General features: G+C 32.6%; 2 protein-coding genes and 1 non-coding gene across 3 annotated transcripts in view; all 3 read right to left on the bottom strand.

Moving 5' to 3' along the window:
* Positions 1-15,945, bottom strand: part of LOC115453262 — a 33,363-nt gene extending 17,418 nt beyond the window's left edge. The window contains exon 1 of the mRNA XM_037440186.1: positions 15,858-15,945. The gene's annotated coding sequence lies outside the window, so the exon portion shown is untranslated. The remainder of the gene's footprint in view (positions 1-15,857) is intronic.
* Positions 15,946-18,686: 2,741 nt separating this feature from the next.
* On the bottom strand, positions 18,687-18,758 carry Trnae-cuc. Its single transcript has one exon. It is a non-coding gene; the product is annotated as a tRNA-Glu (tRNA).
* Positions 18,759-22,780: 4,022 nt separating this feature from the next.
* On the bottom strand, positions 22,781-23,989 carry LOC115452903. The gene is made up of 2 exons (XM_030181526.2): positions 23,374-23,989; positions 22,781-23,064 (listed from the first exon to the last, which is right to left on the bottom strand). Exons 1-2 carry the CDS (start codon positions 23,945-23,947, stop codon positions 22,781-22,783), a joined length of 858 nt encoding a protein of 285 aa, XP_030037386.1. The 5' UTR covers positions 23,948-23,989.
* Positions 23,990-25,049: the final 1,060 nt, after the last annotated feature.

Below are 25,049 nucleotides of genomic sequence, written 5' to 3'. Positions count from 1 at the left end.
ACTGAAGCTAAAATACTAACTGAATGGTCTAACCATGAAAAAATGAAAAATGTAAACAAGAGGACTCCAAAATGCTAGTCATGCTTAAATCAGCAACGTCACAACCACTTAGATACAAAATTGAAGATACTGCTATAAAAAGTATTAATTTTTATAGCAGGCGTCAATTTTTTTTTCATTTATGGTTTTATATTTTTAAAGCTCTCTCCATTATCAGATATGATGGGCCGAGGTGTTGAAAGAAATGCCTATCTTTACACAAATGAAAGAACGAGTCAAAATTGTTAAGATTTATTGTTTTGCCACAGAACCATAAAAAACGGTGTCTCTAGTTTAATCTCGCTCGATGTTGGACAAGTTTAATACTCTTCTATCGCGACACACATAGAGTATAAAATATATGAGTTTGATAAAATTGCATACACAAATATTTAAGTTTTTGACTCAAAGCCGACATGAGATCGAATGAAAATTGGACAAAGTAAATAATACGTTTAAGCCTAACACAGTAATATCACAGATCGTATAAAAGTTAAACTTTATGATTGAGAATACAAAGAAAAATAATCTGAATCCGTTGAAGAATCAAAATAGAAATAGAGCGGAACAATAAAATAAGGTCGATAGAATAAATAAAAAACTAATCTCTCGGTTTAGTTGAACTGCTTATCATTTCTTGGTAATGTCTACATTTTTCTTTGATCTGGCTAAAGGAAAGTTTAATATAGGTACTTAAATTGAGTAATTTACGTGAGTAAAGTGAAAAGTAAAATTACTAATTACTTTTCACGATTCTAAACTATGCCCTGAAATGTATATTTACTTCTATAAAAGTACAATGCACTTAATTGCCAATATAATACAAGGAAAAAAGAAAGCAACCAAATGATTTTTTTACATTTATTTTAAATCGTATTTCGCCCAATGTTAATGACAAATTACAGATTTTTTATTCTGCCTTTCCAGCTGGCATTATTCTGACATAGTTAACACAAGGATAGGAGTGTGCCTTTCTTATTTTATGTCTAAAGTTCGCACGTTTTGTGCTCTATCTATTGCGACATTAGCTAAAATTGGCTCTTATATATATTTTTTTAAAACGTCTAACACTTTAAATAAATTTATCTTTTGTTTACGTATTTCAGTCTAACGTTTATTATCCTCTAGAGCTATATTTGTCCTTGGGTAGTAAGCAAAATAGCAGCTTATGTTTTCCGTAGCTTTCTATTTTGCAGCATCACGAAGGTCATACAGGTTCAATTAAACGATGCGTTACTAAAAGAAACCACATACTTATCTTATTACATTAATAATTTGCAATAGATTACTCGAACTGTAGATGTAAAATAAATAAAGGTCAGTTTAAAAAAAATATATATTAATAAAAAGTTATTTTAATTTTACACGCTCTAACGATAGCATTAGAGCGTGTAGAATGTAAAATTAAAATGAAATAACTTTTTATTACCACTATTTTAAGACATTTCGTCGCAGCGGCAACGTCATATATTCAGTCAGAAATACACTAAAGCACACTATATTCGTATCAAACTACAAAATAATAAAAAAAAACAGAAAAGTAAGACCACGTTTTTTGGTGAAAACATTCGTTATTATTGTATGATTTTTGTCATAATGTTAGCAAATTAAAGACGCGAAGGTTTCATTGAATAACGCGATGTCAAAATGAATTTATGTAGGTTATATACCTATATTTTATTTTGAATTCCTAAACATTAGTACATTCAGGGTAGATTTAGTTCTAGTCTAGACTGGTTACCAGTCCGGCCGCGAGGCACACTTACGGGGCATACTTTGATACCACCGGTTTTTCCTATTATACGATATATGTCGTTTGCTACATGTCAACTTAATTGATTATTACCTTGTTAGTCTATAGTTAAACAAATGTGTTAATTACAGTAGACATCTGTTAAATGGCAATTGTTTTTAAAGGATTAAAGGGTAAACTAAAATAAAAAAAATATCAGCAGTGTTTATAACAGGTTTTTATATCTTAAACCTATTTTTTTATCCTGACTACGTTTGTTATCTTGGAAAGGGCCGGCTTGTACAAACACACCGGACTTTTGGCTGAATGCTTTAGGCGTTCGCAGCCCTTGAAATTAGGCGGCCATGCTGAGGGCTAACGAGTTATGAATCTCTGCTCAGGACGAGGAGAGCATGAGACATCAACGATTTTAGCTTAACCAAAGTAAAGGCTTAACAAAAGTAGAGATAGCATATTTTAAAGTTAATGCTTATCGGTAGAGTGTTCATAGATATATTTTATGAAAATACTTTTGTAAAAAAATAAATTCGATCTGAGTGCATAATGATGGAGAATGGGGCAGGTTTATGTAATATAGAAATGTCACATTTTAAACTTAAAATTTGAAATAATTTCGTTGTTGTTATCATGTTATTAATTATGATATCTACTCCTTGCTGATTTATAATAAATTATAATAAGTATGGCGTTGATAACGGTATCCGTTTTTTAAACCTGTTTGCAGACATTTGGAATCGCATTCATATCAAATACTGGATTAGTGGGTTTCAAATTTAAAATAAATTCCGGACAAACTGCTTAGAAAAATCCAAAGATAATTTATAAATATTTATTCAAAATCATAATGGTAGGCCGGTGTTACCTAAATACATATTCTGGTAGTAACGTAGTATTCATTGTTTTAGTCTGTTACAATATATAGTAATAGAAAGTGGACTGATATGCAAAGGGCTACAGACAGTAACAAATAACATTTACAAAAATATGTAAGTGATGGATTCTACCGACATAGTTGTAGTTGTAGCTGGGTGGAGTAGGGTTGCAGGGGAGGGTCGCATATTCTTTGTTTTTCAAAGCCTTAATGTAATCTAATTTTATGAAAATATTCAAATCCTTTTTAAGGAATAAGTATAAAACATATGAATTAATAAAGAGTAATAGAAAACATAAGAGTAATATAAATGTATTAAGATAGAAAACATATGCAGTTTGAAATATAAATAAAATAAAATAATTTATTATTAACGTAGGCGAACATAGTTGCACTTATGATACGTCAAAATAAATGAAAATATAATATTCTAATATTATAATTGATTTACTAATATAACTACGCACATTTACAGGTATTTAGTACTAGAAGTGAAATTAAAAAGCAATGCGTTATGTAACTATAAAAGGTCAGCTCGGGCTGGCCGGTAAAAGGAAAAATGTATCCCTTTATTTTAAAATAAATAATGTCAAGTGTGCTTCGTGATCATCACCGGTGAGGACAAATAGACCCTAACATAAGTGACGTGCTATCCTTGCAGTACAATAATTGATTTGATTTGTTTAACTACCTGAGTGATGATATTCCGATGAGGAAAGGCTGAAAGAAACCCTAGGCTAACGTTTGCTATTAATGGTCAATTACATCTTTTATATATTTCTATTTTTTTTCAAGTTTTTCGTTAGTCAAAATAGTTTTATTATAAGCTATGTTGCACTGAGCACGCGCACATCAACATTAATCAGATGCAATTCAAATGATTGAATTTCACCATGGACTGGTACAGAACTGAGCTCTAGACAAAAAAGGTAATGAACATTTATACACAACGGTGTGCATCGCGCTTTCGTCTACATTTACAATTATATTTTTGGTTACAAATTAATATAATAAAGGTCAACGCAAAAAAATATTGGTCGGTCGTCAAAGGAATATAATACATACTAACTATATTACCATACTGAATGTTATGTTAATTTTAGCACATTAAAAAAAATATATAATACCAGCCCTGTATTATATACTGTCCCACTTCTGGGCACGGGCTTCCTCTACTACGGAAAGGGATTAGGCCTTAGTCTACCACGCTGGCGTAGTGCGGATTGACTTCACACACCCTCAAAATTTCAATAGAGAATTTTTTAGGTATGCAGATTTCCTCACGATGTTTCCTTCACCGTTAAAGCAAGCGATAATTTACAAAGAGTACACAACATTTTAGAAAAGACAGAGGTGTGTGTCCTTGGGATTCGAACCTCCATACATTCGTCTCAGTAGTCCGTTCCACACTCAACTAGGCTATCGTCACTCTTAATATAAATTAATAAAAAATATACTAGTAGAAATAACGAGGCGACTTTACATTAAAACATACTTAACGCTCAACAGCATAATATTATCCATTAATATTCTCGGATCCCTACTTATTGTACGCGACCTAGCTCTAAGGCTCGTAATTACGGTTTCTACATGACAAAAAACCTTACGATAGGGGGAACATGTAAAGAGAATGTTAGAAACTAAAATCAGAATGTATATAATGTAAGCTGTATGGTATAAAATATAACTGAAATAATGTTCTAATAACAAACATAGTGAAATGATTAAAAACTCTACGAGGTACCTAAATAATTTTATTTTTACTTTGTTAACAATTTTTAATGTGCCAACTTATTTGTACGAAATAATTTTTCGTTAGTTGGCGAAATCTATGAAATAATTCCTAAATTAGTTTGCAATTTTACTTTCCCATAATTTTAACTCCACCGAGATGTAACATTATACAAATGTTGAATAGCTATGCAATGCTTGGAACCATAAATAAATTTTATGGTCTGACAGTACATAAGATCACTTCATCCCGGGGGCAAGCCAAGATGCTTAGCTCCAATCGTTAACGCTAACTTTATGTACGGCAATTACATATCATAGCGATGGGCTTATCGTTAGGATTTGTCATTCTCATACATTTTATTGTTTTTAATTAAGGATTGCAGAATGCCATCGCGACTATGGCCTCTAATGAGGTTACGGCAAATGGATACGTGTATAAATATTTATTTATCTTATAATCTTAAAAGTTTTTAGACTATATAAAATTGAAATAAAACTATTTACGGATTTTCTTGCGGTTATTTAAGTATATTATTATTTTCTCTCGAAGTTTCGAAGACTGTAGCCTTCATACAAACATAAGAAGTTATTATGAAATAAAAATGATAATAAATGTTGCGTTTCTTTGCCAATTTTGTCGAATGAATTTTACATTGTCAAAGAAATATAAATCCGTCCCAGATATTGAATGCATATATTTCGTATTCCTGTAGCGAATGGATGAAAAAAATAAATGAAGAAACACAATTTCGTAGTCTTCGTAAAATGTATGTTTATTTGCGTAATAACTTTCCCTTTAAAGTTTCGTTTAATAAAATATGATTAATTATTTTTAATGTTTCCTAAGAAAGCGGTTGGTTTGTGGAATAATTTGGATATCAAAATTAAAAACGACGGAATAATTTTAAGTTAATTGAATAATTATAAAAGTTATACTACATAGAGTACTAGGTGTTGTTCGCGACTTTGAATTTTTTTCCGCTACAAGTCCCTAAATTACTGTAGGACGCATTGTACCAGCGCTACCAATTTAAAAAAAAAAGATTAAGAATTTGCATCTCATAGGAGCAAGTTACCGTGATAAAAAGTAACCTATGTATTAACAAGAACATAGTCTATCCATGTGCCATTTCATCCAAATTAGTTCAGTTGTACTTTGTTTATTTTTAACAAACGTACAAACACCCAAAAATTTTTACACTCTTTCGCATTTATAATTTTAGTAAGAATTTAGATAAAAATATATAAATACGTTGGAGCTTGCTTTGTTGAATAATAAGTATAGTAAGTAGACAGAAATAGAAAAAAGGTTTTGTAGTTCAGCTTGAGAGGTAAAGAAGTTATTTACAATTTGCATGATCTTTTTTAAATTATAATTTGAGTTATGCGTCACGTATTTAAGTCTCGATTTTTGGTATTTTAGGCATCCTTTGAATTCCCATTGACTAATTTTAAGGGCACATTACGTCAAATGATAAAAGAAATGGTTCGAGTAGTATGAACTATCGAACTTTTAACTCTAACTGTCAAAAACCTTTACCATACAGCTCTCTCGAACTATATGATAATAGAAGTGTCGCTGAAGTAAATACATTGAGTGTGTCCGGAGCCGGACATTCATAGTGAAAGTGTTTACTGCTTTACCGTGTTTTGGTATCTTTCGTGACGTCACACAACAGGTTGTTTTGAGGTCAGCGAGTCCCATAAACGTGCCTTATTGTTTTTTGGAAAACTATGAGTTAAGGTTTCATTAAGTACTGACAATTACTGCTTCATTGCTTTGTATTTCGACTTTGTCTTTTAAAAAGTTTCTTTAGGCTTTAGAAGGTGCTTTCCACTTTCTTTATTTTGTGGGATAATAGTGAGAATATTTCAATATTAAACAATTCTAACGGAACGCTGTTTAAGATGTTTAAATTTCAAAAGCCAATATTCAATGTATTGGTGTAGATACAGTTTATAATTATATAATAACAATATTCAAAATATAAGATGATTCATTTAGTGATCTAAGAATCATTCTTATCTCACTCTATGCTGACACGATTATCGTGTACCGAAAGTTTCACTAGCTAAAGTTTTCGTCAAATAAAGTCGCGGTGCGACAGCGTCGTGAAGCTGGTATTCTATGTAGAGTCGAACAATTAGCATGTCGGTTCTATGTGACATGTTTATTTATTTAAGGACCTCCAACGAAGGATACACGATATATAATAAAAACAATGTCGTATCATTTTTACAATCAACAATTGTTCTTTACTAGTACATGTATATCGACGGTTGAAAGGCTTATTGACTTAGGCGACATTTTTTGCGACACTAAGGTTCATACATATTTAAAATCAGCACTTTTTCTTTGTTTTTTTTAAACTAGTTAATTTTTTTAGAAAAAATAATGTCATTTACTTAATTAGATTTTTAACTGTCGATATAATATTTATCAATATTTGTAACTAAATGTTAGGAAAAACATAAAATACGGCCACTACAGCATTTTTGTTTAATATTGATTTTAACAATAATTACCAATTCAAAATAACGTGTTTAAATCCACCACTCAGCGTCTAGCGATCACATCTGTTATGGGAACATATTTAAAGTTAAAGTTGTAAAGGTAAACATCCTTAATTGCGAAAAGTTATTGCATTTTCCGAATGAAAATGGAAGTTGGATTTGGTTGTTTGACGAAACTTTTACAATTAGTTTCAAAAGATGCCATTATTGAATTTTCCCACACACACATAAGTGTACCTAGCTTATGCTTTTTAATTAACGGTCCGAATCCATTATTTCGGAATAAAATGCAGAATAAACCCAAAAAATTAATTTGTAAGCATGTCAAATTTTATTCTAATTTGTCTATTTGTTATTAATTTGACGCGAATGGAATAGTTTATTTGAATTTTCCGTATAATATAATGTTTGTATTATAACCCGTGTTAAAGGGTACCAGTATGGAATACCAGAAGTTTCTCATAATATAAGACCATCGTTATATATCAGAGAAAGTTGAAAGAAAGTTATTCGTACCAAATAACATATTGGATACATAAAATTTTCCTACAAAACCTGTTTTTGGTAATTGCGTTATACAATTAATGTATTTGAATGCAAGCTATCGTTCTTATGTAACAGGATATGTGATTTTATTATGCAATTATAACATCCCAAAATTTTAGTATTTTTTTTTTATTTGTGGAAATTTTGATTTATATGGTATAAATAGCTTTTACTTGCGGCTTTGCCCGCGTGAAGTAGTTTTCCGGGATAAAAGTCCCACTATATATTTTCCCCAGATAGTAGCCTACATATAACCTTCCCAGGGTCTTATACTATCTCCATACCAAATTTCGTTTCATTATATCACGTTTTATGTCACGTCCCGTGTTCGTGGGAATGGGATAAAAAGTATACCATGTCCGTCTCCTGGTATATAAGCTACCTCCCCACCATTTTTCAGCCAAATCGATCAGCTGTTCTTGAGTTATAAATAGTGTAACTAACACAATTTTCTGTTATATACCTATTATGAATTTGTATAACAATGTGACTTAACAACAGTCGTCAGTGTGAGTCTATCAACATGTCGATATCGATTCATTTTTTAATACCCTTGCTAACTGCAACGAGAAATACCAGGGTACTAGGTAACTTCTCACGAACAGACATTCAATTGAACGGTGTTACGAAATGTTTGGAGAAAGTGCGGTAACGGCATTAGTGTACGAAAATAAAAGTATTACAGACGGCCTATTATACTCCAATCATTTGGCCGTACCAAACTATATGTTATACTTTCGGTTTCAAAAGGTTCAAACAGTCCATTGGCCGTGGGTGCTGATCTATAAAAATTTAAGGTAATGTTAGGTTAGAAAGGTAAAAGAAATTAATACCTGTGGCATTTATTTATTTTTGGCCTGACCCATAAATCGAACACAAGACTTTTGTATTCGTCGTACGCATTACAACTACGTCACCTACTAATACTACTAAAGTATATAACATAAATACTACCGATTTTTATTATTGCTTCCGTAGGCAGACGAGCTAACGGCCAACCTGATGGTAAGTGGTCATTGTCGCCCATGGACGTCGGAAATACAATAGAGACACATAGATAAATGCAAATAGACAAACGTAGAATGATTTTGGTTGATTTATGTCATAAAAAATATGTTGTTTCCTGATTAAATATAATTATTCCAATTAAAAACCAGTAACGATGTATTGTACTATGAGATAGAAAGTATTTATTATTTTTTCCACACAATAGTAATATTCTTTCATTGTTTTTTTATTCCACCGGTGGTATTAACCGTATTATTATTTAAACCAGTTTAAATATTAGCCGTATGAATATGGTGGGTATTAAACCATAAACTTTAATGAGTAGTCATAACTATAACAGATAACTAAGTGGGTTTCAATAATTCACATAGCTATGTGAATAGATTTTGCAACGGGTCGTTAGAAATTATTACTAATTCTACTATTCCCTGAAATACGCGATTTATATTACTTATTTATACCTATATATCTTGGGCAATTATATTGGTTGTGCAGTCTTTTATCAACCGTAGAGTATAATAATATGTATAGTTAGAGTGAAATGTTAGTTTCGGTGAAGGAAAACATCGTGAGGAAACCTGCACATCTGAGAAGTTCTCTATAGGAATTTACAAGGTATGTGAAGTCTACCAATCCGCACTAGGCCAGCGTAGTGGATTAAGGCGTAATCCCTCTCAGTAGTAGAGGAGGCCTGTGCCGAGCAGTGGGACAGTATATAATACAGGGCTGATATTATTATTATTATAGTTCATCATCATCATCATCATCAGAAGAGACATCATCAGAGATATCGAAGGACAGCTTTGATAGATAGGGCTTTTTTTTACTGGTTTACCTTATTTGTTTTCCAGTTGTCCTTTGAATAGAACGCCCGTAATTGCAAAAAGACGGATTTGCCCCTATACGTCTATAGGGGCAAATCCGTCTTTTTGCAGTTAATAGGAATAGGGCCCCCTGACTATAATTGTTTATTTTCCAAAATAAATAAAAATAAATCATTATACGATGTTTTTATCATTACTATCGTATCTTTGCATCTTTTGGAAATAACAATAATTTCAACGCTGTTTACGCACAATGATCTATCTTCTCAAAGAAGAAGGTCATATGCATGACATTTGCCATATCCAGCAATCACAATGACACACAAACTCATGAACTGAGACTAACGAGACCGAAAAGTCTCATATGAGACATCATCATTAGATGGAGCACGCGTGGCAAATGTATGAAAGGAAATTCTAGTTATACAGAAGGCGGGACAAACAACAATGATAATGTCATTAACGAATAAGGCCTACCACGACATTAGTATATCTATAGAGCGACTGCCTCGGTGGCATAGTTATCGCTGAAGACCTATGTTCGAATCCCGGGTCCTAAAAATATAATTATGACTGGGTTTTTCCGTCTTAATAATTGCTTAGTCGCAATTGAGAGTCAGTTGACGGTGTGATATCCCCGTGCCTCAGAAAGTATGTAAAGCCGTTGGTCCTGCGCCTGATCTCTCTCCGGTCATGTCGGATTGTCATTTCACTGCACTATAAGAGTGAAGTAGCAGAGAGTGCACAGGTATTACGCATACGCTTGTGCACTATAATATCTTCTGGTCACTGTGGCCAAAATTCGGGTAAGCGGAATTACAATATGAGTTGGGATTGGACTGGAATTCTTTGTGGACCTATAATCTGCAGTGTGTAACCTGTATACGCATGTATCATAGTTAACTGAATTTCTGGTTTCTTGAGATTAAACATAAATCGAAAATTTGTGTATAATTTAAAAATAAATTTAGAAAAAATATTTAGTTCTTCGACTAAACATATCGACGACTACGATATTTTACGAGAAATAAATAAAATCGAAGGTTCTCGTACAAAATTACCCTATCATAATTTGAACACAAATAATTTTAGCGGAGTGTTTTAAATATTTTGAGTTTGTATTAATTTTTATTCTGCGACAAATGCGAAAGCATGCATTCCTTTTAACTTATCTTCACTTTCACTAACCCACTGTGAGGTTGTCGGCTCTCGGATGTCCTTGAAAGCGCCACCATCTTTAGTGGAGAAAACTGACGATACCGTGGTTTATTTATGACTTATACACACCTCGTTCAGTACTTATCATTAGTGACAGTTAGTGTTAGTTAGTGATTAGAGTTAATAAATATCGCCGTATCAGTACTGACAGATTGTTAATAAATATTGACGTATACATATCTATATATATATATTTTTTTTGTGTTTGTTATTGTCAGGAGAATGTTCTTATGAAAGAAAAAATTCAAAAACATGCGCGGAAAATTAGAAAATTTAAGAAAACTTAACGACAATATTAATTTTATATAACTGTCAATTGTTTGAAATAACTGTCAGCGATTGACAGACTGGGCGCTGCAAATTCATAGTTAAGACGGGACAACGTATGTCGGGTCAGCTAGTATAAATTCTGTTCCTATGCTTCAATCAATATGCAAGTATTTAGTCAAATATTCACGTCTGAAAATAACTATCTTGCATTATCTTCTAATATATTTATATTTTTTTAGAAGAAACATAGACGGAAAGACGTAACAGACAAACTCAGTTTTGTTTTGATGTTTAATTGTCCTTTTATTTAACATGCTCAAATAAATTACTTGTTAATTCATTATTTGTTAGTACTTATATATCATGAAACCATAAAGGAACTAATGCTATCAGGTTTGACATTATAATAAATGAAACTATTTAAGAAACTCTAGCCAAAATTTGTTTAACTTTTCGCCTGTTTTGAATTTAAATATCTAATAAGTGTGACAAAAGTCTTATGCCATGACCTTACCATGATCAAAAGAAAACGTATTGCTAAAAAAGATCAGCATTTTGATAAGACACGTGAGATGAATATAACCAACTAATTTAGGCAGCGGTATATTTGATAGTTGTCATTTAATCAGCATATCTACAGTTTATCTCATGGGCGGATCATTTTGTATGTGACTTGAGTTTTTGGTCTCTCTAAGGTACCTAATTTAATTGGCAAGAGGAGAAAAGGTATGACCCTAAAAATATTTTGTTAGTTCGGACTTTTTCCTGTGAATTTGTTTGTTTGTTTCGTCCAAATAGTAAGTCTTTTTAGGAATTAATGTGGTATTTAATGAGCACAATAATCCGAATTATATTTAATATTTTATAGCGAAGGACAGATATGTATACATAGTTGAATTACGTAAGCTTGTTTCGACTGAAAATATATTCTTAGCAAACGATGACGATGAATGAGTTTATTTATTCCCAAAAGTAAAATTTTTCTTATGAACTACCTATACTAAGATTTAGGAAACTTCTAGAAAGCTAACATCTTTTAAGAAATAAAACAAAGTGAACTAACGGTAAATATAATAAATATATTCATATAAATAAGTATCTTTATTCATAAAACAAACTGCAGCGATATACGTCAAAGTATAATTTAACGTTATTTTTAAATTTGGTCACATTTTCTAAATATTGTACAACAGATTGCAAATTTATGCAGAAATATGAAGATATATTTATAAAATTATAATTTATACATAAAGAATGATACGAAATTAGTTAGGAAGGATGCCACATAAACAGATTCACTACGCCCCAATAAAAATGTTTTGTTTAGGAACTAAATAATGGCAATAAGTGTTTAATTGAGGCCTAATTTTTACTGTTGTACACAAAAAGCTTTAATAATTACCAACGTTCATTTTCCACTCATAAAATTGCCTAGCACCGAAACTTTCTGCCACTCATCTACAACTGACATAGAAACCTAGTCTATCCGTTTGAGTTATTCACTGTTTTCTTCAAATAACAACCAGTTCTTATTGTCAGGTAATGAAGATTATATTATATACGTTTTGAAGACAATAACGTTGTCAGTCATTGGTCTCTTTGACGGTTTTAAACTTTACTCTTTATTGCCGTGTTGGTGCCTATGTCTTGTTTGAAAGTTTGAGAATTATTATTGACACATTTAATGAAATACTTCATGAATTTATCTTATAAAAGGTATTCTCAATGGATCATAAAGCGAATGATTCTATTTTCTACTTAGATAATTATGTGTGTATTTAGTTGTTTGTGGATACTTAATACATCCTTAGAAAGTATATGAATGAAATTTACCATACAGATGGAAAAGGAAGTATTTTAGCCTGGCAAGTAGATAGAGTTATTTTATACTGGAGGGCGTAACCAAGACTTCTTCCTGCAATCATTAACGCTAACAGAAAACAGAACAATGTATGGGGAACATATCCTAGCGATAAGTCTGTCGCTCGGCTCGGTTGTTTTCTCTTAACGTAAACAATTGATGAAAGGCGTCTTGACTACGATCCAGGAAGATCTATCATGCATACATTTCACTGGTGGTAGGTTTCTCATATGGGAGAGTCACTGTTTAGTTCCGCTTTAACGAACACTGTAGCCAGTGTAACTACTAGACATAATAAGACTTAACATCTCATATCTCAGAACAGAGAGGGACAGAGCGCAGTGGAATACCAAACAATACTTTGTGATTCAAGTTGTTGAATGGTGTTTCTACTGTTTATGGGCGGTCGTATCGCTTACTATCAGGCGAACGGCAAGCTCGTTTCGTTATACAAAGCAATAAAAAAAGGCAGTTCCACAAGCAAAACCTATTCACTTAAAACAACTTAACCTTTAAATTAAATAAGAACAAGTTTCAATAAAAAATATTTTAGACAATGTATCATCAAACTAAATTATCTATGAGTACAATGATTGCAATAATCAATCTCACAATATTGTTCATGAAACCGAACATGCGAAGGAAAGTTTTGATAGAAATATTGCTCGAAAAACTCTAATGCGTGCGTGACGAGTGCCGACACGCTACACTGAGTGTTTGGTGTTGTTTCTGCGGAATTTTAGTTTGAGGGTGCCATTACAATCAGTTACATAGTGTAAACAGAGCAAGAAGATGACTTACTTCAAGCTATAACGGTGATCGGATCAATTGAGATGCTTTTATAATTGTAAACAGAAGTAAGACTAAAATGAGTAAAGGTCAACTTACGATTGCTCTCAGAAATTTGTGGGTTCAGAATTTGATGAAACAAATAGGGATTGAGAGGGCACATATGAAAGGCTACTAGTAAATTGAATATCGTTAAGACAGAGAGATAATTAATGAAATGATGATGTTCTGGAGGATTATGATTCGTTGTAGAATAAAAGGATAACGATTAAGCTTTTACAATGGTGGTTGAACAAATGAATGGTGGTTATGCAAATATGATCTCGTGACATTTATAAACCACCTAAGGCCTTATTCTCTATCCCGCACGTTAATTTAACAGTGCGTAACAAGCACGTAACACAACGCATCATGTTTAGGACTATAGAAATTAGGCTTACAGAATACCATTCCACGCACATTTCTCGAAGATAACATGACACGGCCGCGTTACGCGTTTACACTATCGTACAGAATAAGGGCCCTGATATATACTTACAAATGTCAATCAAGTAATTTAAAAAAAGGTACTCGAAACAGATGTAAGTTTAACTGTTATAGAATATGAGCTATTTGGTTACGTGTGAGATATAGACTACAAGGTACGTAAGGAATTCATGTATATTAAAGATACAGCTGATACTCAACAAGAAATTGACGATTAGTACACATAGTAGTTAAACTAACGAGTTAAAATACATTTGAAACTGGTTTAGAACTTTCAAATAATCGACCGGATGATTAAGGGACATTTCCAGTTATTTAAATGAATCTAATATGTATTCTGCTTTCCATGCATATGTAAAATCTCATTCCATCTTCATGATGAAATAAAATGTTCATGAATTTTTGAACCCAGATTCGAATTTACCTTGAAATCAGCTCAATATCTTTGATTATGATGATTGAGTGGTGTCTAAATTAGACTGCCAGTTAACCAATAAATGTATTCTGATAATAAAAACTGAAGGAGTGCTTAGTAAATATTAGTCATTTTTACTTAACAGATTCAAAGGTTGGGGATTTTGTAGTTAAGTTGATAGACTAAGGTAACAAGCTTAATTCCCCACTTTCACATAAATATGAGCAGTGGTCTATTAAAGAGGTTCCGTAATGCTTTATACTATATTTGCTATCTTCTTCCCGTTTGTATGAATTTATTATTGCGATATATTTTCATTTCTATTTCTGTCCGGGATGACTAAACCTCTACGATCCCTTTTCTATCTTTCATTCTCTATCTTCTTTTATAATTACTATTTTATGAAATGACTCTTTGCTCAGCATTTTTGATTATCAGTTTATAAATAGCGCTATGATCTTTGATATTCTTAATATAAGTTCTAAAAGTTCGTGGTAAAATTGTGTTATGGTACCACTATACTGCTGAGGTCTTGGATTCGATCTGCGGGTCGGGAAAAGTGATGATGGATTTTTTATTCAGTATCAACCCAGCGTCTGGAATTTGTGACCCATATAGAGATAGGCTCGTCCCATATTACAGCATGGAACGGAATACATACGGCGGAAATTGGGTGTATCTGTTGCGCCTCTACCTACCCCTTCGAAGATAAACTATTTGAGTGTGTATGTGCGCAGGTTCTAATATAATATGTAGGTACTTTTATTACATAGTCCCTTGTATGGTATGGGACGGAGAATATTATGTTAAGTAGGTATACGTTTTTATAGTATAGGTCGGCAAACACGTCAGTGGGAGATCTGAAATTAAGTGACCTTTATCCCCCATAATCATCCAGAACACCACAAGAAACAATAGATGCGGTGCCGCCAAGGGTAGTAATGGGAATTTGAAAGGGAAAGGAGGTTTTGGGAACTAGGGAAAACCTTCTATTAGCAGTCTTACCGGATATAAATAAAACATTTGTAAGTCATTCAATGAATTTAGAATGTGGGTCACGTTTCGAATTCATTAAAATGTGAATTTAACGATTACAGTTCTATTTGAAGTTGAAAGGGGCTAAACAGTAATAGCTAATAAAATTAATTATAATTCTCTTAAAATAAAATCATTATAATTAGTACCAAAATGATCAATTGTTAGTACTAAAAGTTTTTGTTATGCAATCAAATGTAGAGCGTAGTACATGTAGTACTAGAGTTAATTTAATAAACAAAACTTGTGTTCGGGCACGTAAAGTATTAACACAATACCGTCTTACCATATATGGATACAAGCAACATGACGCGCGTCAAGTTTCGCAACACCCGACTAATACGCGCGCTAATAACAGCACGTGTTGCGCCTTCATTTACCAAGCAAATATAAAAGCTTAAAGTTTATGAGTAAATATAATAATTTGCAAAATCAAAACATCATTAATTAGTTAAATTAAAAAGTGAAATATAAAAATAAACAAAAAAAGTTACCAGTCCACAAGCATGACAGATCCGTACACAAAGTCCACGCGATTTTTTTCGGTCACAAGGCACATGCGTTTAGCGGTCTAACAGCGTGCTCACTGAAGTTATCTCGAGGAAATCGCCGCGTCGCAAGAGAGAGGTGCGAACTTCTCTTTCGCACGTCTGGGAATTAGTGTTGGATTTATCGATGAAATTGTCGATGTTTGTAGGCACTAGATGAATTGTGAATGAAGATGTGAGAGAATAGAGTAATCTGTTCCCGTGGCCCAACTTATATTTGTTTTATTTATTTAAAGGTATACCAACAGCATGCATGTTGATACATACAATTACAAACGAAGCTATAAGGTATTGTGGCTGATAAATATGCCAATAACAGGTACACACAGCATTTACCAATTATATGACGTGTTGTGGTAGGAAAGGCTTATGGTAGGAACTAGGATATTATAACAGGCTATAATGACTAAGGTATTTTTTGCCAAAAAAAGAAGGTGATAGCCGAAAGGGGTTAAGAGCCGCAGCCACGATGCCTTTCTTCAATCGCTAAGGCTAACGCTATGTAACGCATATAGGAATGAAATATCCAAGCGAAATACTTGTTGATACTATACGTCATTTCCATACTTTTTTAATTTTCTATAAGCGTTAAATATTGTAGAAAGGCAAAGGTGCCTTGCCAAATTGCCAAATTTCCTGTCGCCAAGACCCTTGTCTTGGCGACAGGAAATTTCAAAAGGAAATCCTTTATCGACTAAACTGTATTAAGATAGGTATCGATTTAATAATGAGGAGACATAAAAGTTTAAATTTATTTTTTAATTTGACCTATTAAAGATGCAAGGGGTCAGACTTATGTTCCTCGGTATAAAGTGAGTATTTTATCGATATCGATGATCGTCATTTCAGTGCAAACAACACTACAGTTTGTCAAACCACGTTCAAGAGCAAGGTGAAGATCTGGGTCTTTGACCGAGTATGGTGGCCGCCGGCAAAGAAAAGTTACACCATTCATTTAACTATTAGTTAATGTTCAGATTAACAGCCAGTTTCGCCATAAACTTGAATAGTAATAATAAAACCTAAAGCGAAAGCCATAACAGTTATCATCATACAAACACTGAATATCTAAATATACACATATCTACTATATAATTTTCCTGAATTGCGCTGTTTGATTTTTAGATACTACATACTTTACATTCCATTAAGGAACTGGCCGCAAATGGTTTGTCAAATAAATTAGGTACAGGCTATGTTCTTAGATAAAAAAAAATAATAACATTTTCCAATGCTACGTATGCGCATGATAGTAAAAGGAATCCCAAGTCTTGCGCTATTTGGTTAGGTTTATGTAGTCTCAGTGAAAAGAAACATCTTAAGTTACATTATGTATCAAAAAATAATATTTAATTGCCGTGTTTGTATACCAATAAGGAACTTATTTATTTTTCTTTACATCCATCTAAAAACATTTATATTTTGTCCGCTTTAGGAAATAGGCCATTCCTTCATTGCGTCACCCTTGACGTATTGATGTATGTAGGTATATACTATGTCTTTTTACGTACACGTTTTGTACAAATTAAAGTGAAAAATCTAATACGGCTTATATAATCAGTTATTTGATATTTAGCTACTATGTAGTACATTGTACTATGAGACTGCCTCGGTGGCGTAGTTGTATTGCATGTCCGGTACAATAGCGCTCTGAGGTCCTGGGTTCGAATCCCGGGTCGGGCAAAGTGATATTTGGGTTTTTCTGTTCAGTATCAGCTCGGAGTCTGGAATTTGTGCCCAATATGGCGATAGGCTCGCCCCCTATCACATCATGGGACGGAACATGCTTGGCGAAAAGTGGGTGCCCTAGTTGCGCCTCTGCATACCCCTTCGGGGATAAATGCGTGATGTTATATATGTATGTATGTAGTACATTGTTTAAATATCTGAATATTCATTGTACACCTCCTAGCTGAATTTCGACCGACGAACAACCAGGTATGCAGTACAAGTATGTGCGTAATACACCAGTGCACTCTTGGTTCCTTCACTTCCACAGTCTGGTGAGACGGCAATCCAATATGACGGAAGAGAGATCAGGCGCAGGACCAACGGTTTTAAGTTCTCTCAGAGGCACGGGGGTATTTAATACATTATACAGTCAACTTTCTGACTCCGAGCTGTAACTGAGTAATTTTAAAGATGGCAAAATGGTTTCGAACCCACTATGTCAACGCAGTAGGAAGTTGTATTCGTATCGCATACGCATTAGAACTATGCCGCCAAGGTAGTCGTTTTCAACAAAAAATATTTATCTTGTTGATTTGGGAATGTACCCCTATTTTATCACTTTGATCATGTCGAAACTTAGACACCAAAAGCTTTTAATTAATCAAAAAACATACTAGTAATAAAAATTATTAAAGGATAAAATTATTTTCTTTTGATGGAATATTATTTACGAAAAGCTATCACCTACTATTGAAATAAGTGGCTCCTTATTTTAATCAGTTGGTTATTAATCCTAGTTAACAAGTTGGTGCAACTCGCCGTTATTTTTCGAAAGCAAGAACGCGGGGCGCGCACACTCGGGCGCTTTAGTTCACTCATTGCATACAAATTGACATTTTTTCCGCAAATCATACTTGCGTGCATTTTGTCACGAAGTTGCAATTTGCTTTAGGACTCATTTCGAATATAGATATCCTTGTTTACGATTTACGTGTTTCTTTTAGAAAAATGAAGTATGTATTGTATAGCTGGTTTTCTATTTTTAGGAAAAAATATTTTAAAATAGGTAGGGTGAATATTGATATGTAAAAATTTAAAAAGATATTCCGATACCGGGAATCGAACCCGAGCCTCCTGGGTGAGAGCCAGGTATCCTAGCCACTAGACCATATCGGATATGTTGAATGAGTTGAAAATACCGTTAAAATAGTAATTGTATATGAATTAATATTTTCAACATAGTATTAATATTAATTTTTACAGTATTTATAAATAATATAATCCACCTACAGCTAAATTAAAGATATATAGTACTAAGTTCCATAAAACGTTTTAGGAAAAATATATAAAAGAATCTATTGCAGGAAAAATGCCATCTATGAATCGTTACATCAACTACAATGTATTGAATGTTTCTAAATTTCTAGTGTGTAGATATGCAGGTTGATAACGTAGTCTAGTAACAAATTCATAGATGGCGCTATTTACAATAATGTTACAATGTATTTTTATACCCACTTATTGACACTTTTTATATCATAAACCATCAAGAATGTTATCTCCATTAGCCGTACACATTTACGATTCCTGAACAATCATGGATGCACTGCCGGTCTTAGGAAGGGAAAGCGGTTGGAGATCTATAACTTTCGCCCATACGAAATGCAATAGCAATTTTTCATTTTACGATAATTTTTATAAGACTGTTATTCATCTGGGTCTAGCCGGTTTATTCAACCTGTAGACGAATATGTCTACAGTGTTACTCTACCACTTCAAAAAGGCACCTTATGCATTGGCTAAGATGGTAAGTATACAATAATAACCACAAAAATTCTGACCTAAAGTTAAATTTCACATGCAAGCTTAATTAGTTCGGGACAGTCAGAACTCTACATTTTTTATATATCACAAAAAAAATACTTCTCGTAAAACATTTTTTCGTATAGGTACTTTAACGAAAATGCTGAAATTACTAATGATAATTATTTTAATATTATCCGCCTGTTTCTCGATGTCTAAGAAAATAATAATCTTTCACTTACAGCTAAACATTAAATAAGAGTAAAATAAAAATCAGTGAATTGCTGTTTTTTTGCATTCTTCATTGACTCAATATATTATAAAATGTTAAGTATTATTTAGTTATATTATTTTAATAATCCAGTTAAATGTTTTGAAATAATATAAAGAAGGGAAGAAACTTTTTATTGTCTACTAATTCATAATAATTATTTTAATTCAGGTTTTAAGATTTTAATTATCTTCAATAAAATTTATCCCTAAGCTCGGTACAGGCCACATTTTTTTTAGTGGACATATATAGCTTAGAAATGATTTTGTAAAATATTTTAATATACAACTATCTTTACGATACTAAAATTATTTTAACCAGTTATAAATTAACATTATCTTAACAAATAATTATATCTTAACAGTATCTCAATAATCCATTGCCATTTAACCTTTGGACTACAACACAACTATATTTCTACAAAATAAAACAAAATCCGGAACCACGATAATATTTCCAACACATAAAAGTTCATGAAATAACAGTCATGCCCATGAGTTATCTTCCATCATTTTTCTTCATTGTATGAATCTTATTGTTCAATCTGCGTTCTACAACCCCTTCGAAAATTTCTCCTTTATTTAATAAACTAGGTTGCGTTATTAATCGTTAGTTTTTTGGGTACTTTTATAGTGGGAAAGTCTTTTCAGGTGAGCCAAGCCGGGAACAATACCTAGTTTAACATAGACTTTTCCCCTTATTCATAGATGTTATTTATCTAAGGAAGGAGCATTGCTGTGGTAACAAGTCTGTTTCTCAGCTTTGTTTATCTGACGGCTTGCTGTTTGTTCAGCTTTGTTTATCTGACAGCCAACTAGATTCAAGTTGTATCTCTATATTAGCCAATCACAACGGCCCTATGTCTACGCATTGCGAAGGCTGCCATGCCGTCAGCACTGAGAAACAGACTTGTTATCACAGCAATGCTCAGTCCTTAGATACATAAAGTCTATGAATAAGGGGGTAGAATATGATGCACCTTGCGTGGTAAGACTTAAAATAGAACCGAAACAATAATTTATTAGGATTGTTTTATAGGAAAGTTTATCCGCCCTGTGACTTTGAAAACTGCAGTCTCAGAATAGTCGAGAGAAAATTGTAATATAAAAAACAGCTTTAAAATCCGAAAAATTGTTTTATTTCAATGTTTAATATTCGCCAAAATATAAGAATTCACAAAGAGTTCTAGGATTATATAGAGCGGACATTGGGAAGATTGTCATACAAAAATGTTTCGTTTATGCGATGGTTATACAATCTACCGTGAAATAGCAGAACATCAATATCCATGGTTAATATCGGATCTTAAGACAGGACAATGTCTGTTGAATCAGCTAATCATTTTATGAAAATTAGAACGTTAACAGCAATTGTTTTTGACGTGAATATTTGAACAGGCGCTTCGTGAAATATACGATAATATTTTAAATACAACTTAACGTAAGAAATTTATTCTTACACCATATTCACACCAAACTTCAAAATTTTCAAAAAATCTGAAATGTAACACTTGTATTTTTGGTAAAAATATTCGGTATTCATGAATGGTTTTTTGCATAATATTTGCAGCGGTAAAAACGAGTAGGTATGTGGCTTTATTTATTAATACAGTGTCAAAATGACTCTGTATATTAGACAAGCAATGTTTTCATTTACACTTATTGCTATTACATTATTGCTGGTGGCTCAATGAAAGGCAATGTTAAAGGTTATAGGATATTTTATAACCGTCCGGATAGCGACCAATGTACACAATGTGTTAAAACCTGTCATAGTGGCCTACGTAAGTGTGTCGCGTTTCGGGATCAGTCTGTGAATGTTTAGTTCCAAAAGGCCGGCATAATTGAGTCGACTGTTCAAGGGTAATCATCTCTCGTCAGTCGACATTCTATTGGTCCTACTGCATTTACCATCAATCTGGGATCAGTTTGCAGTGCCTGTATAGTAAAAAGGAAATCATTAATGACAAACTAAGTTATGTTAGTTTCGCTTTCGCATAGCTGAGAAAATACACATAGTACATAATCATAGTCAACATAGTTCACGGTCTCTAAACAAAATATAAAGAATGAAACAAATTAATAACTTATTTGAACAACTTTTTTTATTGAAGGAAAAGTTTCTCCCTCTATTCTATGTTGCCGTTGCGGGTCAACGATTATGTATTTTCCTTAATTTGAAAAACCTATATTTTAACTATTGTTAAGTGAAATAAATTGAATTGGATTGCATTGAATTGAAATATGAAAAATTATGTCAGTTATGCGAGACAAGCTAAAGTAGCTAAGATTTTTGTCGGTAACGAGTGTAAGTTTGTAATAAAACCACAAAAATAATTAGTATGTTGTAATTGGGTAATAATAATAATAATAAAATAAAGTTAACTTTATTTAACAGAGTGTGGTGTTATGTACATGCATTTAGAACAAAGACAAAATCAACTTAACATAAAATACATTAATAGAGCCAAATGAAGATTAACGGCTTATATAATAATATTTGGTTTATCATAAATAAATAAACTTTCATGAGAAAATCGTAAATATATCACAGTTATGCATACTGCATAAATATTTATATCGGTTATCGTAATATTTTAATAATATAATAGAATAAGTGAGGTATTTTGGATAAAATAATAGATAATTATGTATAAAACAATACGGTGGGTAATTTTATACAATATATAAAATTATATACATATAAGATACATAGAATAATTAATGAAGAAATACTAAGCGATAATAAATATTCCATGGATTCAAATGCAACAATTAAATAACTTAACAACTAAATTCACCTTTAATAAATAGCAAAATAAATAAATTAAATTATTTATATCTAAAAACTGTAACAATAAAATTGTACCAGCCTGTATTTAGTTTGCGAATAAAGATCAAAGCATAGTCGAAAATAGTACAAATATATAAAGAAGAAATAAGAACAGTAATGCAAAGTCCCTTAATAAGAGGACATAAGTTAAGAAAATAGTAGAGCAGAAGAATAATAAACAAGCAAAAAAAATTAAATAGCATTGACTATGAACACCTAAGTATAGTTCAATAATTTAAAGAGAGAATTAAGCAAAGGAGTGCCTTATACAGGCTGTTACAATTTCTAGTTATTAACTAGTAGTAGTTTCATAAGGCATGTAGCTATTGTAGCCTAGATCGTACGCCCGTCTGTAGCCTCCATGATGACCGTGTTCATGTTCATGATGCTCTTCATGGCTGTGGGAGTGATGATGAGACACTTCTGGCTTGGTGATGATCTCGTATGTTGTTGATTTGTGGCCACCATGTCCTTTGAGGCCGACCAGGGCTGATAGAAGTAATGACATCAGTGCTGTCATAAGAGCTTTGCCTGCTAAAAGGGCTAGAGCTCCTAAAGCTGCAGCGGCTAGTGTTCCTGGAGAAGTAGAGTGTTATTTTAATTCTTATTATGCTAAGAAAAAGGTGAGTTAAATTCTTAAAGTTGAAAAACTATTAAACAATTGAATTCAGATTTAGAGTTTAAAGATGAATACTAATTATTTTAGATGTTGTTTTTTGTTACATTGATTTTATATTGTTTAGTAAAAACGTAAAAATACGAATCTTTCTCAAATTTTTTGTATAATAAAATGTTTTTTATGCGATTACGGGATCATGAAATAATAAAAGATTTTTTGAAATAGATTTCTTGTTCAACTACATTCCTGCTGTTCTTCCGTTTTACCTTTCATCATCAAAGCAGCAGCTAGCAGAGCACCGCCACCTCCTTTTCCACCGCCGAGTCCGCCGCCACCACCACCACCTCCAGCTTTCCTTCCCACAGATTCTTTATCTCCTTTGGCCATTTCCATAGCTTCCTTCGTCGTCTGTGGGTCAAGCAGTCTATATCTTAAAGAATGGCCATCTAAATAGTCTTGCAGACGATACAACAGGAACCTGTTAAGTTTTTCTTCAGGTTTTCCTGGAAACTGTCTAGATAGCTCAGCGGCCATTTCCTCAGGGCTCAGGCTTGCAGTCTGATTCTCTTTCACAATGCTGAGGCCAGGTATCAGGGGAAGTTCATCACGAGAGCTCAGATGCTCGATAAAGGACAACATGTGGATTTTCAAGCACTTTGAACTTAGCAAGCTACTGCATTCTTTGTGCAGAGGTCCTGATCTGCCAGTACGGTCAGAACTAGTTATATTCTTGTTGTCTTCATCAACATTGTTGATTTCAGGTCCATCGATAACTCCTTTTGATTCGTAAACACAGCACAACACTACGGCAGCGAGGATCACGACATTTTTGCTAATCATTGTTAATGTTTTCACTTCACCCTGCCGTTCAACACTGGCACATTTCGTTTAAACTACAATAGCGAACTGATGTTTCTGATCGAATTCCGATTTATTTTATACTGGTCGGTATGTAAAAAGAGTGATAAGAAAACTATTAAAAGAGCAAAAATGAATGATTTGGAGCGTTTATTGTTAGCGCGGAAGCATGGCGCTTTCGAAGTAATAAAACCGAGACTGCTGGTGGACAATAGAAAAGTCGAAAGTGGTTCAAATCATTGAAAGGATTGAGTTATTTAAATTATTGGATAATTTTATCACTCGTTAATATGATGTAATGATATAAACAAACTGAAAATGTTTGCACTTCAGTTTGTTAATGTCTTTGTTATGTAAATTCATATGCATCTCAGATAATAGATAGTTATGGAAGCACGTCGCCAAGTTTTCGGCTTTAGTGGTACAAAAATAATGTTTGCTGTAGGCCGTACTTGTTTCATGGCATTCGTCTTTGTTCTTTTATGACTGACAATATTCTATGAGATGCTAATTGATGAAGAGGTTATATTAGATTAGCTAATCTACATTTAGAGCGAATAACGACCTTATTGACAATGTTCTCTATCTGTAAAACACAACTGATTATAATCTGAAGTAAATTGATTCATAAATAATATATTAAAACCGTGACCTGTCTTGTGTGCTAGAAATTGAAAAAAAATCAATTTCATAATAATGGTCTTGTATATATTTTTATTATTAATTATAATAATTCATTATAGGTTTTCAACATTTTCAGTTTTAAGGCATGCTTATTTCATACCATTCATCTCTACATTTAGCTTATCTTGGTCAAATTGTAATTAATAGATTTGTTAGTACTAAGCACCGTCATTATTTATTTTCACCTCTACCTACCATATTTTAAGAGATAAAGGCGTGTTGTTAGTTTAAATAATTTATAAGAGAATTAAAAAAAAAATACTAATTTCTATACTAATTTTATATTCATAGTTTTCTCTGTACTCTTGTTTTAAATAAAACCACATTTATGGAAGCGTAACTGACGATTTATTTTTTCATTAAGGTTCATGTACTGCTAAGCGCTTATGTAAATTATTTG

This window comes from Manduca sexta, chromosome 18 (genome assembly GCF_014839805.1).
Source record: "Manduca sexta isolate Smith_Timp_Sample1 chromosome 18, JHU_Msex_v1.0, whole genome shotgun sequence".
NCBI classification, from domain to species: domain Eukaryota; kingdom Metazoa; phylum Arthropoda; class Insecta; order Lepidoptera; family Sphingidae; genus Manduca; species Manduca sexta.
This window is presented reverse-complemented; position numbering and strand designations above follow the sequence as displayed.